At 41.6% G+C, this 17,661-nt stretch overlaps 1 protein-coding gene across 2 annotated transcripts in view; it reads left to right on the top strand.

Moving 5' to 3' along the window:
• Positions 1-7,204: 7,204 nt before the first annotated feature.
• Positions 7,205-17,661, top strand: part of CRADD (CASP2 and RIPK1 domain containing adaptor with death domain) — a 207,898-nt gene continuing 197,441 nt past the window's right edge. Inside the window, exons 1-2 of one of the 2 annotated variants that reach the window (XM_066368634.1) lie at positions 7,205-7,362; positions 8,579-8,882. In XM_066368634.1, coding sequence (XP_066224731.1) covers positions 8,585-8,882 — 298 coding nt within the window. In that variant the 5' untranslated portion in view covers positions 7,205-7,362; positions 8,579-8,584. Of the gene's footprint in view, positions 7,363-7,850; positions 7,948-8,578; positions 8,883-17,661 lie in introns of those variants that run through there. The other variant, XM_066368635.1, reaches the window with a different exon arrangement.

Here is a 17,661-nt window from a genome sequence, read left to right as displayed (position 1 = left end):
TCCACTCGGCAAGCCCACTTGGGGGCAATACTCTGCCCATCTGGAGCCATATTTTAGTGCCTGAGCCACCTGGGGCCAGCTTGCTTCAATGGAGCCATGGCTGCGGGAAGGGAAGAGAGAGATAGAGAGAAGGGAGAGGGGGAAGGGTGGAGAAGCAGATGGGCGCTTCTCCTGTGTGCCCTGGCTGGGAACTGAACCTGGGACATCCACATGCTGGGCCGACACTCTACCACTGAGCCTACTGGCCACGGCCTAGAGTTCTGTTCTCTAAATGAAAGAAAGAGTTCAACAAAAAGCTTTGGATATTCATTTTTGTAGAAGCCATGAAACTGGAACCTGAAGTAAAAATCACCAATCCCTGTGTTCTAGATTTGACCCAGGATTATATAAAGCCATCTCAAGTAATTTCACTACTGGTTAATCTTGATGGAAATGTGTTTATTGGCTTAATTTAAAACAACAGACCCCAGATAGCATCACCTGGGAACTGTTAAAATGCACATTCCAGAGTTCCATCACAGGACTGCTAAATCTAAAACTCTGAAGGTGGGGCCAGGTGCTCAGCTCTTCCAACCACTGTGATTCTGGTTTTGTTTTTTTTTATTTAGTGAGAGGAGCGGAGGCAGAGAGAGACAGACTCCTGCATGTGTCCTAACCAGGATCCACCCAGCAAGCCCACTAGGGGGCAAGGCTCTGCCCATCTGAGGCCATTGCTCTGTTGCTCAGCAACTGCTTTCTTCTTAGTGCCTGAGGCCATGGAGCCATCCTCAGCGCCTGGGGCCAACTCTCTCTAATTGAGCCATGGCTGCAGGAGGGGAAAGGGGAGAGAGAGAGAGAGAGAGAGAGAGAGAGAGAGAGAGAGAGAGAGAAGGGAAAGGGAAGGGGTGGAAAAGCAGACGATCGCTTCTCCTGTGTGCCGTGACTGGAAATCAAACCCAGGAGTCCATATGCCGGCCTGATGCTTTACCACTGAGCCAACTGGCCAGGGTTCTGATACTCTTTAAAGTTCAAGAACTTCAAGGATCAGGATCACTGTATGAGATACAAAAGTAGACAGTTGAGGCTTTAAGTTCCATCTGGTACAAGTGAAACATCTTGAACCACTGTTGAACTGTTGCACCATTTTGAACTCAGAAAGAAGCATATGTAATGGAGGAGATTCTTCAAAGTAGCCTTCACTTCCTGCTGAAATTGGAGCCCTGTATAAACACCTTCCACCAGTACCCATAACTTCAATTTTTGGGGAGCTTATTTATCAAGTATAGTGAGGTTTCCTTTTGTGTTTCTTTTTTTCTCTCTAGAGACATGAAGGTGATATCATGTCCATTGATTATTACATGGGAGGTTGGTAACCTAAAAAGTTTTAAACAAAATAAAACAAAGTCTAGAAAAAAATATATGAACATAAATATAAAGTAGGCATCATTTTGAAAGTTTGGAATCATGCAATAACTCAGGCAAAATGACTGAAAAAGCCATTGCTCAGTTACATATTGAGAAGTAAGTTTGGTAAATGATGTCCAGACAGTCCCTGGTTACAAACAAGACAGGTTCTGTAGGTTTGTTCTGAAGTTGAATTTATATGAAATCTGGAATAGGTACATTTACTTATTAAATGCAACTTAGATGTTTGTCTTAACATAGTATTTATGTTTACCTTTCTGTGCAGATAAATACTTAAACATGTTCAAATACAACCTTAAACCATCTTGGATGATGCAGAAGATGATGGACTTGCTGGAGAGGATGGGACTGGTGGTAGAGAGTCAGGGTTTGATTCTGCTGCTGGAGTCAGTTTCTTGAAGTAGACATCAAGGGAGGTTTGTACAGAGCTTTTTTTTTTTTTTTTTTCTCATCATAATGGCCCTGTGGCATCTCAGGTCAGGACTTTGGTAACTGAATGGTAAACTTTGGTGACCCTCTCTGTGTCAGGATCTTGCTCCTCTAACTTTGACATTCCTGCTTCAATGAGATGAGAAGCATCAGCCAACTTTTTTGTAGAAACTTTCAGTTCTGGAGTTTCTAGGTCCTTGTTTTTTTCCCTAAATGCTATCATCTGCTGCTCTAGTTCCATGATGTCTTCATTGGTTAGTTCTATGCCATGAGAGTCGAGTAACTATGATATCATTTTCACTGATGTTCGGCTACAGTTGATTACCAATAGCCCTTATGGTGCTTTGTTTGTACAAAGTACAAGTTGTACATAAGTCAATGTTTGTAACTCAGGGACTTACTGTAATTTCATTCTATTAGCTACTAATCCTACTGCCACGAGTCATTCTACCTCTCTGTGCCTCATTTTTTACTATTGTGAAATAAGAAGCCATTTCTTAGCGCCTTTCCAGTTCCTGAATTCTGTGATTATATAATAATCCGCAATCTGTGAAATAGTTTGTTTTTTTTCAAGGAGATATCATGTGTACTAGCTTATATGGACTGTGCAAGAATCCAATCCTTCTGTACAGTAAGAGAAATGTCTAATTTTGGATACCTGAATCTTAGAAAGCATATAATAATCATTGCACAGGTTTGGCAGAAGGTACAGACATTTAATAATTAACTAGCTTGAGAAATGCTGTTTTGCATAATGTCTCGCTCTGCTCACGGGATGTGTGTTATAGGAAGAATATCCTTGTGTAGCCAACCCTTCACCTCCATGTGCTGTCAAAGTGAACATTAGCACTGCAACCAACTAGGTAAGAGCTGTGAGCGCTAAGTTGAAGCCAAGCTGCCTAGACCTTACTTTCCTGGGTGAATGTTTCTGGGGAAACTGAATAGTCTAAAGGAAACATACTATCCAGACAGCAGTAGTTAGGACTTAGGATTTTGGGATAAGACTTGTATTTGAATCCTGGCTTTGCTCCTTTGCTAGTTGTACTGACTTCATAAAGCTGTGCAAGGATTGAATAAACCTATGAGATGATATGTATAAAAAATGTCCACAGTTCCTGGCAAGCAGTAAATGTTCAATAATTTTTGTCTTAAAACATTAGACATGTCTTTAATTTAGAATTAAAACTGTTGAGGAAAGCTGGATACTTTAAATTGGGTCTCAATGAATATGCTACTTTACTAAAAACCTGTGTTGTTCTGCATTCTGCTTACTCTTCATGTTCAAATGTGTTTTAGGCTAATTCACTAATTGATTTATTGACTTGTTAATTCAAGAACTATTTATTGGGAGTGGGGGAGGCATTTGGAGGAACACTAGAATCTATGTACACCCAATAAATTAAAATAAAATAAAAAAGAACTATTTATTGAGCACCGATTATATGTCAGACTCTCTTATAGATATTAGAAATACAGCAGCCAACAAGACAGCAAAGGTCCCTGCTTTTATGGACATGCATTTTAATGGGGAGACAGAAATTACTCCCTTTCCCAATGAAGGAAGAAGCAAACAAATAGATAAATAAGAAAATTAACTGGTAGTGATAAATGCTAAGAAAAAAATGAAACAAAGCGATGTGATAGAACGTGGGGAGCAATTTTAAATCAGGTGTCCAGGGGAGGCTTCTCTAGGTAAGTGACATTTAAGATGTCACCTGAATGACAAAATAGGGCAAAGTTCTGGAGTCCCAGCAAGATATGATAGTGATTTAGATGAAGGTAGTGGTGGTCAGGATGGAGAGACATGTCTGAGTTAGGAGATGTTATAGAGATAGAATCAATAGGACTTATTGATGGATTGAGTGGAAGGTACAAGGGAAAGAGAAGGGTCAAGGATGTTTTTCAGTCTTTGGCTTAGTGGGATGTTGGTCCCATATACACAAGTGGGGCAAGCTGAGTAGGAGTAGGTTGAAGGTAAGAAGACTCAGAAAGCCACATTGGGAAAGATTAAGTTTGAGTTGCCTATTGAACTCCAAGTGGAGATGTTAAGTAGACAAGGGATATATGAAGCCAGAGCTAAACATCTGAAAGATTTTTGGCCTTGGGATAATATTTAATGAAATGGGCTAGATAAGAGTAGTTAGGAAAAAAGTACAGTTAGGAAAAAAAGGAGGTTCTAGGGACATTCTTAAAATTTCAGGTACTTTTTCAGGTACTTATGACTCACAACAAAACCTAATAGAGATAACTACCATATTTATATATGGGACTTATAACCCTTATAAAATTAGCCACTTAAAAATGAATTGATAGGAATTTTTTACTTTCTCACATTCTTTAGCATACATAAATGGGGGCCAAAGAGAAATATGGTGGTAATATACAGATCTTAAAATACACTGCTCACAAAAATTAGGGGATCAGGGAATGTGCAGATATTCCAGTACTTTCAGCCTTTTGTATAGTGCATTTTCATCAATGAAATAAAAGTTGGTTTTGCATCTCATTTGCATAATTGAACAACTTCTTTTACTTGTTTGCTTTTCTGATGTTCTTGTTTAATAAAAAATATTAAATGCTTCTTTTTTTATTGCTTCATATTCATTTTGAAATATCCCTTAATTTCTTTCCTCCCTCCCTCTCTTCCTCTATCCCTTCCTTCCTTCCTTCCTTTCTTTTCCTTCCTTCCTTCTTTCCTTCCCTCCCTCCCTCCCCTTCCCTTCTCTTTCTCTTTCTTTCTTTCTTTCTTTCTTTCTTTCTTTCTTTCTTCTTTTGCTGAAGAGTTTAAAAGATGTACTAGTTTCCAAGCTTATGAAATTTATGGAAGGTATCTTTTTGTTAAAATTTCTAATTTCATTATAAAATCATAGAGTACCCAGTTTGTATGCTACTGATTTTTTTGCAATTTATGAAAATCTTTTTTGATTTAATTCATGACCTATTTCTGTAGCTTTTTTGAGTATGCTTAAAATGAATCTGTTTTTCTCCATGGCTTAATTTCCACATCTATAAAAACCAAAAATGTCCAACCCCTTTAGTTTTTGTTATTAAGGCTGGAAAGCTAAAGACCAAACTGAAAGACAAACATACCACACTTGTCCTTCTAGTTTTTTGGCTCTTTATTTTGCAAACTTGCAATGAGTATATCTTGATGCAAGTAAACCTGATAGGGGAAAGATAAAAGGAAAATACCTGTCCTCCTTGAAAGTGGGTTAGTTACCACTAGGTAACAAGTGTTTCATCTTCTGTGCGGGGTCCAGTTCCAGCCTATGGGGAAGGACTGGACAGAGTGGGGAGTAATCACCTGTGATAGTGATTCTGATCTATTGTGAAGTTCTTTGGGGCCTGTTTGCTTTAGATATTTATATAAGTAGAACTGAACCTTTGTGTGCTGCTCATAAGTATCATTGTGTACTAGCATGGATGGTGGTCCTCCAACAGGCTGGTTGATGGCACTTGGTTAATAAATCAGAGAGTAAGCTTGGTCTTGTAGGAGGCAGCAAGGGATGCTTATCCAAATTTGCCACAGGAGGAGGATTTTTATGGTCAAGGGCTTCACCTTATGAACTTAATTCAGATCTTTAATGTTACTCTCTCAAGCTGTTCACCATAAGGACTGCTCCTGCACTAATTCTTCTCATGCTGACTCTCATTTTCTTTTCTCCTGTTCTGTGAATTCTCATGGGACTCACTGTTGGCTCTTCACCTTCCCCTGGATGACATCATCAATGTCTCCTAGTTCTGAGGAGATCTAAAGCCTTTACTAATACAAGTCATCAAGAAGTGTTTTACACTAGGTGGTTTTTATGTGAGTGTTTTTGTGCTATTTGTTTTAACTTTACTATATGTTTACAAACTATCAAAGTTTACTTTGCAGTTGGAAAAATACATGTTTTTTTTTCTCCCCTCAAAGTCAGTAACCTAGGCAGTATCTCATGATGTCTGCACTTTATCTGGATGAAGACAGAGAATGTTGCTAATACCTGTTCATACACAGATCAAACCTCTTGCCTATGAACAGGCAGTAATTACAAAACAAAAGAAGAGGGAGAGAGTGATGAGAGTTCCTGGAACTTAACAGTATCAAGAGTTGATATTGTCACTACTGGTATAGTAAAATGGTAGATTAGTATAATTATTCTTTAAACTGGTAACAATTAGAAGGTTTTGAGAAGTGAGATTTAGAGTTGTTCACCATTAATTTGCTTAAAAAGATATTTTCATCTTCCACTAAAGGTGTTAGTTGTGAAAATATGGGGAAAAATGATATTTAAGGTTTTTTGTTGCTATAAACTAATTTTTTAGCAGCATGTACAACTTTCTGTATATACCGTACAATTAATTTAAAAGTGAGTCAATAAATCTTTTTATTGACTGTTTCATTTCATAAAGGAATTTGAGAAATAACCCTAAATTTGACATTCTTGTATCTCTTTATATTGGGATCATGGATTTGTCTTGGCTTCCAAATTAAAAATTTGGTGAACTCAGCAAATCATCCCCCCCTCCCCCGTTTTAATAACATATCTTGCTGTGCTTCAGAAGCTGAAAAGTTCCAAAACACGTTTCAGATTCCCTTGCTTGCTAATGTTATGCATACAAATTGTTTCTTCAATTGCATACATCAGAAATGTTCAGGTTCTGTCTTGATGCTACTTGCAAACACAGCTCTGGAGACCTTGGTTTTTCTGCGGCAGTATTCCAGTGTTCAGCCACAGTCCATCAGTGCTGAGAAGATTGGAACTGTGGGGGTTGTGGCTTCCTGACTTGCTGTTTCTGATTGTGGCCATGAACCAGTTTGTCAGTGTTGTTTAGGGAGTTATGCTTGGATGCCAGACCTTCTCCAGCCTTTCAATGATTGTAAATGTTCCCAATTCACCGTGACAAATCTCCTTCTGTCTAGAATAGCTAGCTGATTACTGTAACTGAATTCTGACTGATTAACTCGAAATGCTTTGTGGGCAGGAACTTTGTGATATAAAGAAATGACCTTGCATTTTATCTAGAGGGAAACGGATGATAAATAAATGATTAAGTAGAAGTTTTAGTAAGATAGTGATATGCTACAGATAAAAATAAAGTTGGAAAAAGGGATGGGAGTGCAGATGGATGTTGCAATTTTAAATACAGTGGTCATGGAAGGCCTCGCTGACAAAGTGACTTTTGAGACCTATCATTTCAATTGTGTGCAAGGCCGTGCTGGGGGTTACTGTGCTAAAAATGCAATTACTCAATTTTTTTCCCCTTAGATAACCCCATTAAGTGATGCTACTTATTTTTCATCCCCAGGTGACTATATTGTTTACCCACAGCAAACATGGCGGAAAAGGCTTCAACCCGACACTGGAGCCCCCAGTAAAGATGGCTACAGCACTTCCTGTGTTTGCCCGCAACAAAGATGGCGATAACACTTCCTGTTCTCGGTTTTCGCCTTCAATAAAGATGGTGCTTATGGTACAGGTTCCCTAACAGTCTGGATTCCAGTTGCAGTTTTTATTTATTTATTTTTTAAGATACGTGTTTGCAGACGTAAGTAACAGGAAACCAGATGCCCTGTATCCATCTTTTCTCGAAGGCCCTACGCAGCGGCGTCTGCGGCCCCGGGGCCTGGGCCGGAGGTGGCTCCCCCGCCCTCCTGTCCCGCTGGCGGGGACCCGAGCCTGGCCGGTCTGGGTGGCGGTGGGGGTGCCCAGTCCCCGCTCTCCTCTCGGTCCGCTCTGAAGGTCGTTCCCAGCACCCTCTTTGTAGCGGGTCAGGTTCCCCCTAAGAAGCCTCAGGGCTTCAGCTGGTGAGGCCGGGAACGGAGCCAGGCTCCGGACGGGCGCCGGCCGCCAGGGCTGCCCACGCTCCCCCCCCGCCGTCCGACCGCCGAGGGCCGGGGCGGGGGTCGCGGCCCGGCCCACTTTGGGGGGGTCCCCGCCACGTATTTACACAACCTCCCTCACTAATGCAATGGGCTTGGCAGTGTGCCTTCCAACCCTGCGTGCTCTGACCAGGGCATTTTTCTTTTAAAGAAAAAAAAAAGATCCCCTCGACTGTCCCGAGCATGTGTAGTCCCGGCAGTGCCGCGACGGCGACTCTGCGTCCTGTGCGGGAGGGGTAATCTGACTACAGGTATAAGGGTTACTGTAGGCTGGACACAAACACTGAAGTGTTTTTCTTGAAGGTGATGGTGGATAAGCCTTTTCTTCTAGGGTTCGAGATCCGTACATTTATTGGTACCTGCTGGTTTCTGGCCCCCGCGCCCATTGCTGGTCCGGCTCGGCCGATGCCCGGGTTCGGAAGGGCACGACGTGCACGCGGGTCTGCGGTGCCTGCCCTGGTGGGGTGTCTGCCCTGGTGGGGTGTCTCCCCTGGTGGGGCGCCGCTGCTGCGGGCGGGGTCACAGTAAAACCCCTGTTCTTCTCGACTATGTTAAAATGAAATGTCGCTTTGTAGTACTCAGATAAAAGTAGCCTTTTAAACAGGGTCTCTGACCTACTCTTTTAAAAATGCCTTTATAGAACGAGGACCCCCTTGTGTGCAAGCAAAAACAGAAAAGACGATTCATGTTCAGTGGTGTTCATTATGCCCGGAAACATTCGGAATTAATTAGACTTGGCTTAACAGCCATGTGTTAAACACCATGGCCTGGCACTCTGCTAAGGTTCAAAGATGTCCTTTTCCTTACGGAGCTTACCATGCAGTATCTTTAGGGGCTCATCAGTATTCCTGTAGTCTGAGCTACAATTTTGTCTCTTCCCAGGGGGAAATGGAGGCTAGAGACAAGCAAGTGCTTCGCTCCCTGCGCCTGGAGCTGGGTGCAGAGGTACTGGTGGAGGGACTGGTTCTTCAGTATCTTTACCAGGAAGGGATCTTGACGGAGAACCATGTTCAAGAAATCAAAGCTCAAACCACTGGCCTCCGGAAAACAATGCTGCTGCTGGATATCCTACCTTCCAGAGGTCCTAAAGCATTTGACGCATTCCTAGATTCTCTACAGGAATTTCCCTGGGTAAGGGAGAAGCTGGAGAAGGCAAGAGAAGAAGCCATAACTGAGCTGCCTTCAGGTAGGCGTCAAAAAGATCACTTCAGACCAGCTCCAAAATTGTTGAACTATGACCTTTAGATTTGAAGTTGGGGTTTTAGGCTGGGAGGGGATCAGCAGTTTCTGAACGTGGGTAAGGAATTTGGACAGAAGACATGACATTTCAGGGATGGGATGGGGAGATGGAATTAGGAAGTGCCCGGAAGGAAGGAAGAATGAACCATAATTGAGAGGGAGAGGAGGGAGCTCAGAGAATATACTTGGAAATGCTTCCAGAGAAACTTGGCAAGGCACTTGGGAGGTATGTGCTCATCTGAGAGCCAGGTCATATCTCAGCGTTGGCACTGGGAGCCATTTGGAAAGTGCAGATGGGAAAGCAGGCATCAGGCCTTCTGATAACCACTTCATGGGGTGCCAGAGCTGCTGGCTGGAAAAGGTCAGGTTCGTGAAGGAGGAGACAGCCTCTAGGAAGGCACGCTATGCACCTGTTCCCTGGGCTGGCCTGCATGGCCAAAGGGATGGTTTGGAAGGCTGGCTTGATTTGTTTTTAAAGGTTATTGATTTAAAGTCATCCTTTTGAGTTTGGTCCTTTTCATACACTCAGAGTGTTTAACTTTGTAAGGATAGTAATTTGTGGAGGGTCTCATTTGGATATTAAGGACAGTTAAAGCTATGCAAAAGAGGAACAGTCCTAACGACATTAACCTGGCTTGTGGCAGGAAATTGATGTGATATGAAGTACTTGTTCCCCTTAACAGCTCCCATGATTTAGATGTTATACTAAAATTGAAAAGCAGAAAACTGGCCTTGGCAGGTGGCTCTGTGGATAGAGTGTCGGCCCGACGTATAGACGTCCAGGGTTCAATTCCCGGTCAGAGCACGTATGAGAAGTGACCATCTGCTCCCCCCCACACACACTCTCCTTTCTCTCTCTCTTCCCCTCCTGCAGCCAGTGGCTCAGTGGGTTCAAGTGTGGCCCAGGGCACTGAGGATAGCTCAGCTGGTCCTACCACATTAGCGTAAATTAGCCTCAGGCACTAAAAATAGCTTGGTACTGGAGCTTAGGCCCCAGAGGGGGTTGCAGGGTGGATCCTGGCTGGGGCGCATGCAGGGGTCCACCTCATTATCTACCCTCCTCTCACCTTATAAAAAAAAAGCAGAAAACTGAACTGAAAAAAAAATGGAAAGTTGACTTGTAAATTTTTAACAGAGTTAGGAAATCAACATTCTCTGGAGTGTTTGATAGCAGTAATAGTCAGAACCTCTCCAAGTCAGTGGTCCTTAGACTTTGTTATTGCTGTTGTTAAAATATACCAGTATATCTGGTTAAAAAGCAAACACTAGTAATATAAGACCAGTTTTATTGTTTTTGCCTCATGAATCTCATCTTTTGAATGATTTTTCAGACCACATTTATTAAGTACTCATAATTAATTTTTCTATATTAATGACATATAACTGAATATCTGATCAGCATGAGATAACTAGTTAACATAGGAAGGCCTAGTAAAATCCCCAGTGGAAAAAGAAAAAATATTTGCATTTCCTAGCATGACAAAATTACAGGCAAATGTATATTTTATGCTTTTTGAAGTATTGAAAATAGCTAGCCTTTGAAGACCACAGGAATTCTCAGGTTGGATTTTCCTTACCAAATTAAGTACTCAGGTGTATGAACAAAGCCAAATTAAAGTATCTAAGACATTGGTGCTATTTTATTGAAAGCAGAATAAATAACAAAACTGGGGAGATGTTAAAAGAAATATTAGAGTATCCAATGTCTTTTCCTGGTATTTGACTTAAGGGTTCCTCTTGAGAACACATAGTTGGAAACAATAAAACATGAAAACTGAAAGCCTGTTTCTATCAGAATATTTACTTTAATGTTTTAATCATTTTGGGGGATGTAAAGGCTGTTGTATGTTTTTAATAGAGGTGTGACCTCATTGTCATTTCTTCAGATTTATTCAGACACACACACACACACACACACACGTATATGTAAGGGATAGAGGAAATATTGTTTTAAGGGAGTTGTTAGTTAACAGCCTCCCTTGTTTGAGACCTTAAACTCTGTGTTTAAATTAATTAATTTGATGGCAGTAGATTACTTCTAAAACTAAATTGGGGCTTAATTAAACTTTTTTTTTTTAAAATCAGAGTTGAAGCGCCTTCAATTTAGTGTTCCTGTAAAAAATGTTACTGGACCCAGAGGCCTGTTTCCCAAGGACCTCAGTGCTTTTTCAGTAATTTTAATAAACTTTTAAATAGTCCATTTAAATTTCTGTAAGGGCATTTTGAAGAACTATACTGTAGGAAAATGTGGTGCATATATATATAATATATTCAATATACAATAACTTTGGTTGTAATTATTAATTGATTTGTATAGATTTGGTGAGCTCCTCTTGGGAGGAACAGTTTTCTCTTTGGCCAAGAGGTAGATCTTTCTCCAAGAGTGAGCTGATTTTATTTTGTTAAAAAGTTTTCTTGTTTTTGGTCTTCTCAGATTCTTGGTTTTCCCTTTGTTTTTTGTCAGTTGAATTTTTGTGTTTCATTTGTGAATTTGGAGCTGCCTCAAGGCCTTATTTGGTGATTGAGCCTAGTTCTTTTTATTTATGTTCTGGATTTAAACTTTTGATTCTCTCATAATCTGCTAGATAACTGGTCTCCCTATTTCTGTTAATAAACTCTTAAATAGATAATGGAGAACTGATTTTATGTTTTTTCTCATCCTATAAGGACTCTCATATTTTAAAAGTGGAATTCTGGCAATAAAATGACTTCATCAGCTTGGCTGTAGAAGGAGCAGTTGACAATTGTGTCCCTTACTGGCTAAGGTCACATAGTAGACACTAGATCAGCTGGAAATCCTCTCCGGGCTCATGTCAGGTCATTTAGTAGATGAGGATAATGCTGAATTTGGGTGAAGGCAGCGTGTGCCTGCCCATCTGCCTCTAACCTGCCTTCCCACCACTCCTGGGCTCTGTCTGCACTGACAGGCTCACTCCAGTGCCGGAGCTAATCTGGATCTGGAAAGGAGGTTTATGAGCAGCCTCTGGTCTCACTAGCTGGTAGGACTTAGCTGAAGTGATGGTAGGAGTGACTCTTGGGCCCCAGGACTTCCTGTTCTGTTGTATTGGCCTTGGCTGTGGGACTGGGTCTCTGCCATGATTCTCATTTAACAGTCAGCCTGGCAACCCTGCCTTTAACCCGAGACTTCCTTTAGGCTTGGGAGTTATTTATTTATTCCTCCTTTCTAAACTAGATTGCTGCTTCACGTTCTCTTAGCCACTGGCAAGGATATCTTGGAACACAGCTCTGAGCCTCCTATGTTAGCATTAAATGCTGGAGTGGCTGTCCTGGGGCTGACATTTGCTTCAACCTTGCCTGAGCTTGAGCTGGTCCTTGCTGTGGACCTTACGCCCTGGACCCCTTGGCTGCCCTCACTGGAGCAAGTTGCAGGGCTGGCCTCTCCCCTCTACTCAGCAGCTCCAGGGCTCAGCTTGTCCCTTCACAGCTGCCGTTGCTTGACCACATCAGCCACTGCTCGAGATGGACTCTGGCTCTCCCACGCAGATTTGGATGCATCTGAAGTTACTGAGAAATAATTGCAAATTTTAGGCATTGTGATAGGTTTATTAGACAGATGTCTAGCCTGGGATTTTCCAGTCATACCATGACTTGACCGTACTCTGCACATAAGTTCAGTGTTGATCTCAGTTTAGCTAGCTTGTGGTTTATCCAGGCACTCCCGGTGTGGCTGAATGGAGTTCACTTCGTGGTGTTCTGTGTACTAGAGAGGGAATGGTGGCAGAGCATCCACAGCAAGACCCCTTCCTGTGGTGGGCAGAGTCTACAGAGAGCCCAGATTTTTGTGTATCCCCGGCATGATTATCGTATCTTCCTGAGGACCAGCTAGGTGCCAGGTACTAGGTAATAGAGACATGTGAAGGAGGAGAACCTTCAGGTCAACTGAGTGGGTTCATTTGCTCAGTCAACAAATAATGAGTATTGACCACGTGTCAGGCATTAGGTACTGGGGATATAGTAAACAAAGCCTCTACTCTTTTGAGCTCACTATATTCTACAGCCTGATGGTGTCAAGACAGCAAGTGAATAAATAACACAATCGAGCCACATAACAACCTTTCTATCAACGACAGACTACATATACAATGGTGGTTTCATAAGTTTATAAAGGAACTGAAAAATTCCTATTTCCTAGTGATATTGTAGCTGTCATAATGTTGTAGAGCAATGGATTGCACAGGTGTTGGTGGTGACACTGCTATAAACCTACTGTGCTGCTTGTTCTATAAAAGTATAGCACACACAGTGACATACAGTACATACTACTTGATAATAAAGAACTACACTACTGGTTGATGTATTTATCATACTGTAATTTTTATCATTCTTTTAGAGTGTACTCTTTCTATTTTTTAAAAAAGGTTGTACTGCACAGCAGTGTGCCCCATTGCATTGTTAGCAGCCTCATAGGGCTCGTGTTTACCATGTCTCTTGATCACATCATTTTCTTGTGTACTTGATTAAATCTCACGTTATTTATATAATAACATGCTGTACAGGCTTGTAGCATGGGAACAGTAGGCTATCCAGTGCTTTTCAATTGCTGGTCTGCGGACCATTGCTGGTTCACCAGAAATTTCGTGCCTGTCTGTAAGAGTTAACCACCTTGATGTATGATTGATACTCGAAAAACACTGGACTGGGATATCCTTTCAGCATAGGTGTGTGGTAGGCTATACCCTCTAGGTTTGTGTAAGCGTACTCTCTGATGTTCATGCAATGACAAAATCACCTATCAACGCGCTTCTCAGAATGCAGCCCTGTCATTAGCGGCATGTGATGGTACATCAGGGGATGATGGTGCTATGAAAAGACAGCCTGTGTGGAGATGAGGAAGGGTTCAGCATATATTATTGGGGGAAGTCAGAGGAAGCTTTTCTGATAAGGGAGTGCTCATCACAGTTCTAAATTCCACGACAGAGTAGATACAGGAGGAAGAGCGGTTCAGATGGTGGGAGCCCGGCGACAGTGTAGCTGGAGCCAGGCCCATCTGGGATAAGAGCTTTCCTCGTGGAGAGGTGGAGAGGTGGAGAGGTGAATCGCAGTGGCATTAGCATAGGCATAGTGGCAACCATTCATTGTTGCCCCTCCCAAAATGTGAGGTATGCATAGTCATGATCTTAGGTGGTTCTTAAAATGATTTTCGATGATACATCGAATGAGATTGAATCATATGGGGAGAGATTTATTTCCTTTTTTTGTCTGTTTCAATACTGATAACCAGGTGAAAGCTTCCATTTGATACAAATATAGTATTTCTGAAATATCTCACTCGATACTTGCCAGTTTTTCTTTTTAACAGACAGAAAGAGGTCCTCATGCTTAAAGCTTTCTGTGGACAACAGTATGTAGCTAGAATTTAGTTGTTTTGCTTTTTTTTCTTGTATTCTTTTAACATTTTCTTTCCATTTGTGGAAAATAAAACTGTTTTCTACTTAGGAAGTTCCTTTAAAAAACACATTGCTTTGCCTGACCTGTGGTGGTGCAGTGGATCAAGCCTTGACCTGGAACACTGAGGTTGCCAGTTTGAAATCCTGGGCTTGCCTGGGTCAAGGCACATATGGGAAGCAACTGTGAGTTGATGCTTCCTCTCCTTCCCCTCCTTTCTCTCTCTCTCTAAAAAATAATAATAATGCCTGACCAGGCGGTGGCGCAGTGGATAGAACGTCGGACTGGGCTGCAGAGGACCGAGGTTCGAGACCCTGAGCTTGTCAGCTTAAGCGCAGGCTCATCTGGTTTGAGCAAAAGCTCACCAGCTTGGACCCAAGGTCGCTGGCTCGAGCAAGGGGTTACTTGGTCTGCTGAAGGCCCGTGGTCAAGGCACATATGAGAAAGCAATCAATGAACAACTAAGGTCTCGCAACAAAAAACTGATGATGATTGATGCTTCTCATCTCTCTCCGTCCCTGTCTATCCCTCTCTCTGACTTTCTCTCTTTTCCTGTAAAAAATAAATAAAATAATAATAATAATAATAATAATAAAATTGCTTTTATTTAAATTAAAATGAGTCAACATAAAGAAAAACACTAAGAAAATAATAATGGTATGAGGATATGGCCAAAAGCATGAGGATGCTTTTCATGTATTTTTTCATTTAAAAAAAGTGACAGGAGCTTTGGGATGGAACCGTGGCCTTGTGAGCATAGTTGGGGAAGGAAGACTCTCTCTAGTTCAGACTGAAGATAGTACGTATTCAAGGTACTTTTACTCTTTTGCTAATTCAGAGTATGCACAGTGGCTGGGAACTGGTTAAATTTATTAGTAGAATTGCCAGAGTGACTTAATTTTAGGTTGTCTAAATTCTAAACACATTAATTTGCTAGTTTAACAAACTCAGCAAGATGAAGACATATCCTGGTATTCCAGACTTATAGATTGGGAGGGACTTACAGATCATCTAATTTTTCTGAGAAAACTCAAGTCCTAGGAGATGAAGTCAACACTTAGCCATGATCACATAGCTAGTTATTTGCTGCCAGGACTGGAGTCCAGGCCTCCTGACTTTTGATTTAGGACTTTTTCTGTTGTGCTCCTCAGTGGGTTTGAAATGGAATTGTATTATGCTATAGTGTTAATAGTTGAAATTAGCTTTGTAAAAAATGGTACTAATGCTTTTTTTTTTCACTTTAAGAGGACATTTTTCAAGGGTTTTTGGAAGTATTTTGGGATAAGATTTTACTAAAATATTTTATTTTTATTAATGCTAATTTTAAATATTTAAAAGGAAATTTTGATAGTTCAGTACTGTTTTCTTCAGAAAACCCCCACCCTCACCCCTGCAAGGCCGACATAAGGAAGAGCAGAAGAATTTTATTGAATGTTTATGGGACTGATGAAATAATGCATCTGTTGGCAGCTAATTGCAGCTCTTTCTAGGAATAGCAAACCATGTGACAGGTCTCTCCCCTGCAGGGATGTGTCCATTTCTCTTTAAAAAGTGGATTTATTGTTCTTTTCTCTTAGAAATTTTCACTGTGACTTTTGCTCTCCCTCCTGCGCTGTATGGGTCATTTGGCTACGTCAGTTGCCTTATTGACCATCAGGGTTGATTTAGCTTCAACTCTGGCTTTTAAAAAACTAATGATTCCCAGACTTTGCCAGGCCAATTTATGCCAAAATCTGAGGAGGTGGGGTCTGGGCAGTGGTATTAAAGACACACACATACACACACACACACACACACACACACACACACACACACACACACACACATATGCATATGCACCCTACTAGGTTATTTTAAAGTAAAGCCGGGTTGAGCATCTTGTTTTCTGACCAGCTGATGAGGCACTTGGCTCCTTTCTCACTTACTGCTCCTCAAGCCTGGGACTCCTAAACCTGTGTGCTTGCTTGAAGAGCTGTTCTTAATTTTGCAGGGAAGGATGTGGAAGGGTGATAGGAATGGAGATGTAGTTTTATTTATTTTAAATCTGTGATCACAGATGGCTTCAATTTTCTGAATTTCTTGAACATTGTTGCTTAAGAATGGTCCTGAATCTTACACCCCATACAGCTGTCACTCTAAGACCAATCTTAAAACTCATTAGAACTCAATGGGAATATGTAGACTAGATGTACGCAGAATAAATTTGATTGGAGGACTTGAATTAGCTGGTGAATTTGGATTTGGGGGAATTATTTCCATTGCCTCTTTGTACTGTTTTATAATTAAAACTGTCCTCCTTTTCACTCTCCTTGCCTGCCTACCAGGTAGAGTGAAAAGAGGAGGAGACAATGGCCAGTCACAAGACTGGGACTGGCTTGTCTGTATGTCTGAGGGGTGGTCGGACAATCAATTTGTACTTCAAAATGAATTTTAGTCTTTTCTGTGTCTCACAAAGAACCTTAACTAATGTCAATAAATAAAATAATAATCATAATACTTATTGGGGGCTTACTCTGTGCCAGGCAGGCGCTTGTTCCAGGTCCTTGGCATTTATTAATTTATTTAGCCTTGACAGTGACTTGGTAAGGCAGGTGGTATTATTACCCTTATTGCACAGATAAGAAAATGGAGGCACAGGGATGTTAAGTCACTTGCTCAAGGTCGTACAACATGGTAGAGCCAAATTTGGAATCCAGGCATTCAGACTTCAAAGTCTCCTAATTCACAGACTAGAAAAACACATTCTCAAAATTTACTTTTCTCTCCTTCTTGATTCTGATGGCCTGTGGCAGCTCCAGAGCCCGCGTTTACCAGCCCCATTCTTTTTTCCCCTCGCCCCCTGATCCAGTCCCTCCAAGACAGGGAGCATCACGAGCTGTTCTGTCTTTCTCTTTCCTGCCTATTGCCAGAAGACTAATTCCTGGTTGGTCTCTTTTTCTCCCTCATCTCTCACATTAGCCACTTTTTTGGCTGGTAAGGTCTAATGTGAGGCCATGTGGGGTCAAGGAGTAGAGCCCCCAGATTGCTCCCATCCTTCCTTGAGAGTAAAAATAGGCTAAGTTGTCTTGGCTGTGATGAGGAGACCGTGTTTTGGCTGTCCTGGTACTGGAATCAGGTCCCACTTTTGCAGCTCTTAAATCCTGCTATCGAGTGCCTGCAGTTCCAATAACCAGCTTTTCTGGTGGTGCAGCCTCAGAGTTTAACCGTACACTGAGCAAGGTAGCTCTCTCCTTATGGGTATAGTTCAGGCTTGCAGACTGCTGTTGTAGCTAGCTGCAGGAATGTTTGCCTTTACTTAATTTTAATAGGCAGTTGTGTTT

This window comes from Saccopteryx leptura, chromosome 2 (assembly GCF_036850995.1).
Source record: "Saccopteryx leptura isolate mSacLep1 chromosome 2, mSacLep1_pri_phased_curated, whole genome shotgun sequence".
Classification (NCBI taxonomy): domain Eukaryota; kingdom Metazoa; phylum Chordata; class Mammalia; order Chiroptera; family Emballonuridae; genus Saccopteryx; species Saccopteryx leptura.
The sequence above is the reverse complement of the archived record's forward strand: the minus strand, read 5'-3'. Positions and strand labels throughout refer to the sequence as shown.